An 8,335-nucleotide genomic window follows, 5' to 3' on the forward strand; every position below is an offset into this window, starting at 1 on the left:
GTCTATCAAAGAGAGAAGAAAAAGCTACCAGATAATTGCAAATTTCACTCTATTTTTATAAAAATAAATCAAGTGCTAAGCAAAGAAGAATTTTCAATAAAAAAACAATACACAATCTAAAGCAATCATAAAATGATAAACATCATTAATTAGTCCAGACCAGCCGCTGGATAGCCTAATAAAGTAAAAAACAAACAATATCAAACACTTCTAAACCAACCACAAACCCCAATACGGGGACTCCAATGAAATCAGATGATGCCAAAGTAATCATCTGATATCAAATACACATGATAATATTTCTAATCCCGCCTTGAGATCAGACAGTACTCATGTCGATGATATCGAATAGAGTAGTCATCTGATCTCCTCCTTCCTATTAACAATTCATTTAAATAATAAGGAATGAATATAATAAGCTTTGAGATAATCTCACCTGAACAGTCCATTTATTACCGTCTTCGAACCCTAACTCAAAGTTTAGTATGAAAGAGAAATAGTAAATTTCCAACAGATTATAGAAACACATTAAATGATATTTTCGATTTGTACAAATTTTAATACATAACAGGGCATCAACTTGTGCAGATTCAAATGTAAAAACTGTGAGAATGAAATATAAGTAGATTTGTGAGAGTGAAAGTTTTGAATTGTACAGCCTGGTCTGAGAATATGGTTATCTTGACACAACACTATCCACTGAATTAAAATGAATTAACACTGACCTTACCCTATATAGTGGGACATTATATTAAGTAAAAATGATGAACTTAAAATCTATATAGTTGTACAAACTGACTTAACAAGAATAAAAGAATCAATTAGAATAGTGTGACCACCAGCTTACTTCTAATCTAAAGAAAATGATTTTAACCATATAGCATAAATACTAATCCACTAAAGAAAATGATTTTAACCATATAGCATAAATACTAATCCACCCTGCTCTTTATTATTCTCCATAGAAATATATTCTCATATCAAGATACTCTACCTACAATATAAGAGTATACATAGCCAATGATAGTAAAAACAGGCATGAGTAAATAACATCTTGAAAAAGTATGAACACAGAATCATGCAACAAATAGGGACATATAGCAATTCACACAGACTGAATGGAAAAATCATGATATAGCAAGGCAACTGTCGTGATATGACAAGGCTTAATAGAGGAAATCACTTGCCAAATCATATCAAAAACTGCAAAGGATGGAAAATGGTGAAGAAAATACAGATCCGAAGTATTCTGAGCAATATAACAGGGTTCATTTTTTTTAAACAAGTAGATCTAAGGCTTGAAGAAGGAGATCATAGCTAAACTCATGGTAGACAAGAGAACAATGCAAAAATTGAAGAAAATGAAACATGAAACGAATTGTTACCTTTTCTCTTGAATTCTAGCCCTGATCTTGCCTCTTGCTCTGGATTTCTTTCACCTCTGCTCGGATCTGAGCCCTTTTTCCTTCTTTTTCTTTGCTCTCAGATCACAGATCTCTTTTTGCAATTCTTCAAATTATCGTGCTTAGCGTTGCCGCCATTAGAGCTTTGGATTGCGGCTCTCCGATTGAAGATCAGATCTCGGAGAAGATGAGCTAAACCGCACAGATCTAAGAATTTTTAAAAAAAATAGAGGACGAAGTTAGGGTTTGAACGGATTTTTCTTTCTTTTTCTCCTTTCTCAGATCTGGAAATCGACTCCCTCCTCCCTCTTTCTCAGATCCGAATTTCTTCTTTTAAGTTTTAATTTTTCTCAAGCTCCTTTGATTTCTCTCAAATTCCCCTCTCTAATATCAAAGGAATTGGCCGAAGTTCAGGTAGGGTTTAAGAATGGCAGAAACAAAAATTGGTAATAACTAGAGCTAATCGAAAGGAAGAAAACAGATAAATGAATGAAGAATAATCTGACCGGAGCTCCGGCAAGCTCACCGGAGAAGGAGATCGGAGGAGAAAGGTTAGGGTTAGTAGATTTAGGGAAATCTCGGTTTCTCTTTCATTAGGGTTTGACACAAAGGTATAGACAAAAGCCTAAGGCTCTACAGAAGAATAAGGAAGATGAAGACCGAGAGGATATCGACCGGAGCTTCACCGGATTTTCACCGAGGAAGAGGATCGGAGAAGAAAAGAAAAGAAATGTTAGGGTTCTATATGCAGAAAAAAACAGATCTAGGTTTCTAAAAGGTATGGCTGAGAAAGAAGAAGATGAAGATAGAACAAGGTAGAAAACTTGACCGGAATACGATCGGAATACAACTGGACTTGGCCGGAGGTCAGCCGGAGAAGGCGATCGGAAAATATGGGTTCGGGTGAGATCTGTTTTTCTCCCTCTCTCTTTGCGAAAATATTCTCTTTTTCCTCTTTTTTTTTAAATGAGGAAAAACATGATATTTATAGAAATTTAGGCATTTGATATCGGCACTCCATTTGATAAGCGCACACATGCGCGACCCCAGCTGGCTAATGCACCCTCCCCACGCTTGATAACTGCACTAACTCCATTTGTCTTTTCCGAATTTTTTTATCGGATTTTTCTGAAATTTTGCAGGGGCTTTTCCGAGGTTTTAAGGCTTTTAAAAATGTATTCAAGGGTATTTAGGGGCTTGATTTGACTTGGATTTTTTCTAAAATACAAGGATTTTAGGGGAAAATGAAAATTTAGCGGGCCACCCTTCATTGCACTATACACATTCTCTCAGCCTTTTTGCTAGGCAAATGAGCTCCGATCTTGATGAAATTTTGCAGGGGGGAAAATAAAGCCTTAATCAAGCTTAGAGTGAAGTTTAGAACCCTAATGCTGAGATTCGGATGGATTTGGCACGAACCGGGAAGGTTTAGGGCTTAGTCAAAATGGGGTGTCTACACCGTGCTGTTTATAGTTTGATTAACATGGTGTTTCGTATGTATGCAGGTATGGTTATACGAGCATACCACATTTTGGATTCCCACCAATCCAACTGCTCGTCCACGTGTCCTTAAATGGGACTGGAAAGCAAACGAATCAAAGACATATCGATTAGTGGAGCAGAAGCAGATAAAGAAATCGGAGGTGAGATATGAAAAATTTGTTAACGTATATATCAATACTAGTATCTTGATAACTGACTATGTTTTCCAAAAATTCAGGTGGTGGTGACATTGAAAGTATCTTTGTTAGAGAAGTCACAGTACCTACAGGATGAGGTAATGCAGTAGAGCAGGACTATGTTGCGTACGTTATTTTATTTTACTTATTGATTTTTTAAATTTGATCATTGACTGTCATGTTTAAACATTAGGATGTTGATGAGACAATGGAAGCCGATAAGGAACAGTTGGAATCCGAGGGGATAGTTTTGGGAGTAGAAAGTGAAATGGAGAAAGGAAGTAGTGAAGATGAGTCGAAGCATATAAAATTTTTGGCGAGAGAGAGAGATGTAGTTGATAGACAGTGGCAGATGATTACAGCAGCATGGGAAGAAATAAGAAAAAGAGAGGAAGATGTTGGAAAAAGAGAGGAAGATGTCAGAAAGAAAGAGGAGGATTTGAAAAAAGGATGGGAGCGTATGCGGAGAACAAATGAAGGGACTGGGGGAAGAATGGAGGGGGTTGAGATGGAGGGGGTTGAGGAGGAGAGGAAGGGCGAAAATGCATCTCAAGGTGCACGATTATTTTCGCAGCTGTGCGAGGATTGGACGGATTTAGCTGACCTTGGATGTGACATGGATGCAGCCGCCACCCTAATAGATGTATCGGCTCAGAACCCCAAGTCACATGAAGAAATATTCGGCACCACAGACGGGGTGATCCTTAACCCTTTTCAACGATTGTTCGAAATGGAGGTGACCAAGGAAGAGGCACCATCTACTGAAGTTGAGATGAAAGTGAGTGGTCTAAGGGATGAGATGGTGGATTCCGAATTAGGGAGCATTGTGAGGGGTGTGAAGATGGATGGAAGGAGTAGGAAACCTGGGAGAGCCAGAAAAAGCCCCTACTATTCAGGGAAGACCCGAAAGAGGAGGCATAAGGAAGGGAAGAAACAGGGGGAGGACCCCAACATACCTAAACCACTGCCCAAGAAGAAAGGGGATGACGGGAAGATGCGTAAGGGAAGGAGAACAGCTCTGATAGAGAGACTTCTAAAGCATGAAAAAAGGCAAGTAGATGTGAATTATATTGTACCATGATTTAAGTTGATCAGAATTGAAAATTATTAACTGACAATTTAATACAATTTTGCAGTGATATCCCCATGGAAACGGATGATGTACACCTAATAGCTGAAGACCTACAACAGCTTTGGAATGTCAGACAATACCTGACTGGCACTGTAAGTGTCATTTTTTATCATTAATTTCTACATTACTTTAGGTAATAATGTACATCTGACATTTACTTCTCTTCCTTGAAGATTGTCGATATATATGGGAAGCACGTGCAGTCCTCCAACGACGATGGGTTAGCAGATCCTACAATGGGGGGAATTGTCTTCGTTCCATCGGTGGTACATGTAAGTGTAATTTCTATCATCCCACATTGAGGTTTACATAAGATTTTATCTGTAGTATCCCATTGAATTCCTTTTTTTATAGGGAACTCTCACTGCAGTGGGGACCGAAGTCACTGAGGAGCTGAGGGTAGAAAAGTGGAAGACAGCGAAGGACGCTGTGCACAGTAGACTTATAAACCACCACCTCGAAGCAGTAAAAATGGTACTATTACCATTATGTGAAGACAACCATTGGGTTCTCCTCATTGTCGATATGGTCAACAAAATCTTCCACGAATGCAATTCCTGTAAAGGAATGGAGTTCCAGGAAAGAGCAGGATTGACCGTAAGTGGGTTAGCATCTTTAATGTTTTCCTACTTATAAATCTATACGTATAACACTTATGTTTCCTAAACCTGTCAATGTTAACCACTTGCAGGTTGCGTTGTTGAAGGAGTACTTAAAGGAAAGGGGCTGTGATATAGACCACTTTCAATATGCGCAGATGGAAAATTTCCCACAACAGGCCAATGGGTCAGTATATTAGTATATTTAAATGTTTATTTTTCTAGGCTATGATTTTGATTCGCTCAATACAACCGTTGTTATGCAGGTTCGACTGTGGTTTGTTCGTGCTTAAAGCGATCGACCATCTGTATGCAAATGATCCATTTACTTTCAGCAAGTCTGACATTCCCGCTTATCGGCTGCAGCTGTGCGAAAGATTCTTGCGCGGAGAGTTTGGGGACTGTGGTGATTTCCTTAAGGGGGATATATGACTGAAAAATGAAGAACCTCTCTTCAAGTTCTGATGGATGTTGTAAACATGGTGGACATTGATGGTCTTTCCAGTGAAGTTTTCTGTCTATTTATAAGCAAAATGGGATAAAATGGGCTAAATTTATTTGTAATTGTTGGGCACATATGTGTAGGACAGAAAGCAGGGTGTAGAGACACAGAGGGAGGGTTTGTTTGTATCTCAGCATACTGACAACTATGTATTTGTAATGAAAAATCAAGTTCTGTGAAGTGATGGTGGTTGTGGCATTGGGTTCATTGCGAAATATGGTAAAGGTCTTTGAAAATCATCAAATATTTGTTCATAAAGTTTTGGGGGAATTTATATTTCTATTGGATGGAAATATGATTTATTTGTAATTGTGGTTATTCTCTCTACTTTATATTTTCATCGTCATAGTTGGCAATGGGACCCCTGTTTTTTGTGCTTTTCCGGTTTTGTTTGGTTGCTTGAACTGTTGGGAAGAAAAAAATTCTTCCTCAAAGTTGTTGATAAATTGCACACTTAATTTCTTACAACAGCCACCCCCTTCTTTCCAAATGGACTGTCCACCCCACACCATAGGATGATCCATAACATCCATTTGATGGGCCACAATTTCAATAGTTTGTGTAGCAAAAGACAATTCATGCATTTAGTTCATGGTTTGAAATCGCTATGTACGCCTTACATACAAAATAAAAATATAAAATAAAAAGAAGAAAAAAAAAATTCTCAGAGGTCCGAGATTTTGTCTTGGAACTCTGACTATATGGGCAGATGGAACCTCCAACGATTCTCGGAATTCCGAGACAATGTCTCGGAACTCCGAGATTTCCGCCACGTTATCCTCGGAGCTCCGAGATATTTTCTCGGAACTCCGAGATTCGGTCCAGTATAATATGAAAAAACCAGTCTATTCTCGGAGCTCCGAGAAATTTTCTCGGAACTCCGAGATTCGGTCCAGTATAATTTGAAAAAATCCTTCTATTCTCGGAGGTCCGAGAAAAATTCTCGGAACTCCGAGATTCGTTCCAGTAGAAATTCCAAAAAACCTGTATATTCTCGGAGCTCCGAGAAATTTTCTCGGAACTCCGAGATTCTGTCCAGTATAATTTGAAAAAATCCTTCTATTCTCGGAGGTCCGAGAAAAATTCTCGGAACTCCGAGATTTGTTCCAGTAGAAATTCCAAAAAACCTGTATATTCTCGGAGCTCCGAGATTCGTTCCAGTAGCAAATCCAAAAACCCGTATATTCTCGGAGGTCCGAGAGTAATTCTCGAAACTCCGAGCTTTCGTCCAGATTAGCCTCGGAGCTCCGAGATAATTTCTCGGAACTCCGAGATTCGGGCAATGGAAATTTTTTTTTTCCTTTTGTTCTCGGAACTCCGAGACAGTGTCTCGGAACTCCGAGAATCGGCCCAGGAGCTTCATAACCCTGGACCCGGTTCCTTTTTTTTACTTTTCTTCTCTTCTTTCCCTGTTCCGTCCACTTCTCTTCAAACCCTAACTCCACTTTTTCTTTCGTTCCGTCATTTTCTCCCTACATCTTCCTCCAAAATCCTCTTCTCCCTTCCAAATCCCTCTCTTCTTCCTAAAACCCTAGCATTTCACCCCTTTTTCATTTTTTCTTTCTTCCCTTCTCTATTTCTCTTTTTGGCCTCCATTTTAGGGCTATTTCTCTTCTTCTTTACATATCACTTTTCTCTCCACCCATATTTCCTCTCACCATGCCTCCTAAAACCAAAAATCTCAACATCGGAGGCTCCTCCCAAGTTGAAGACCCCGAATACGTTCGTGAAGAAGTTCCCGACGAAGAAGGGCCTTCACGGAAGAAGTCCAAGGCCAAGGCTATGGCTGCCGAGGTTGTGGCCAAGTCCTATTTCACTGGGGATAAGGCGAAGAAACTCTGGGACGACGTCGGCACTAGGCGCGTCCTGACCGGTAGGTACATTGATCCCCCTGTCCTTGAAAATTTTGATTTAAAGGCCAAATTTGATGCTCTTCATTGGACACCCATCCTTCACATTAACGAACCCGTTTACCCTCGATTGGTGCGTCTCTTTTATGCCAATCTCACCATTTCCCCTTCCTTCTTCAAAATCGAATCTAAGGTCAAGAAAACTGTCATCAAACTCACCTATCAGACTTTTGCCACAGTATTTGGGATTAGCCATGAGGGCCTCTTACACTATTTTTGGCCGGACGATGGGACGCATGAACTTGATGATATTGATCATGACACTGTCTATGGTCGGATAACACGGCGCTACCACCCTAATATGCCCGTACAATCTGCCGACCTCATTCCGGTTGCGCGCGTGCTTCATAACTTCATGTACCACATCTTCATACCTCGTGGTGGGATGCGTGAAGCCGTAAGACCCTTAGAGGCATATATTATCTACAGGATCCTAGAGGGCCGCCAGCTTTGTCTGCCATATATCATGTTTCGCTTCATGTTTCAGACCCCTGAACGCTACCGATCTTCCTTGCCATATGGCATGATTCTCACCCGTGTCTTCCGGCACTTCGGCATCACCTTGGATGGAGAGATGACCATGACTCCTACTGCCCCGTTTGATGTTCCGACCTTTAACCACATGGCTCTTAATGAAGCAGCGATTGACATCGATGTTCACGATGGAGGAGGCTACGAAGCCGAGGACTAGCCTGCACCGGCACCTCAGCCTTCAGAAGATACATCTCAGTTCTGCACTCGCCAGGATTTGGCTGACATGCAGGAGGCCATTGAGCGATCCATGGCCTCTCAGTTTCAGCAGTTGTCTACCCATGTCGACTCTGCGATTTCGACTCGCTTCCACACCATGACTTCCCACTTTGATGACCAGTGGGCCGTCTATTATCGCTACATCTCCAGTGGTCAGTGGGGCCAGGCGCCGGGCAGTTCTTCTCATCACCCACCGCCTCCTTCGGAGCAGTAGATGGCTCTAGTTCTCTGATGATGGATCATGTCTTGTTCAGATTTCTTTTTATATTAGCCTTATCTATATGTTTCTATAGTGTTTGGATTATCAGTTGGTTGTATGGATCATATTTAGGTAGTTGCTTGGATAGTCAGTTGGATCTT

General features: G+C 40.5%; 1 protein-coding gene across 1 annotated transcript; it reads left to right on the forward strand.

The window, feature by feature from the left end:
* The first annotated feature begins 4,217 nt into the window (after positions 1-4,217).
* LOC143892250 (putative ubiquitin-like-specific protease 1B) lies at positions 4,218-5,273 on the forward strand. The gene is made up of 5 exons (XM_077396731.1): positions 4,218-4,306; positions 4,388-4,486; positions 4,585-4,811; positions 4,906-5,000; positions 5,080-5,273. Exons 3-5 carry the CDS (start codon positions 4,686-4,688, stop codon positions 5,243-5,245), a joined length of 387 nt encoding a protein of 128 aa, XP_077252846.1. The 5' UTR covers positions 4,218-4,306; positions 4,388-4,486; positions 4,585-4,685; the 3' UTR covers positions 5,246-5,273.
* The last annotated feature ends 3,062 nt before the right edge of the window (positions 5,274-8,335 follow it).

This window comes from Tasmannia lanceolata, unplaced genomic scaffold, assembly GCF_043159265.1.
Source record: "Tasmannia lanceolata isolate RefF3 unplaced genomic scaffold, GAP_Taslan_0.1 ptg000015l, whole genome shotgun sequence".
NCBI lineage: Eukaryota > Viridiplantae > Streptophyta > Magnoliopsida > Canellales > Winteraceae > Tasmannia > Tasmannia lanceolata.

Coding starts and splice junctions, on each gene's coding strand:
- LOC143892250 (XM_077396731.1), top strand. CDS start 4,686: ATGGTACTATTACCATTATGTGAAGACAACCATTGGGTTCTCCTCATT. Junction 4,812..4,905: donor AGGAAAGAGCAGGATTGACC/GTAAGTGGGTTA, acceptor AACCACTTGCAG/GTTGCGTTGTTGAAGGAGTA. Junction 5,001..5,079: donor TTCCCACAACAGGCCAATGG/GTCAGTATATTA, acceptor GTTGTTATGCAG/GTTCGACTGTGGTTTGTTCG.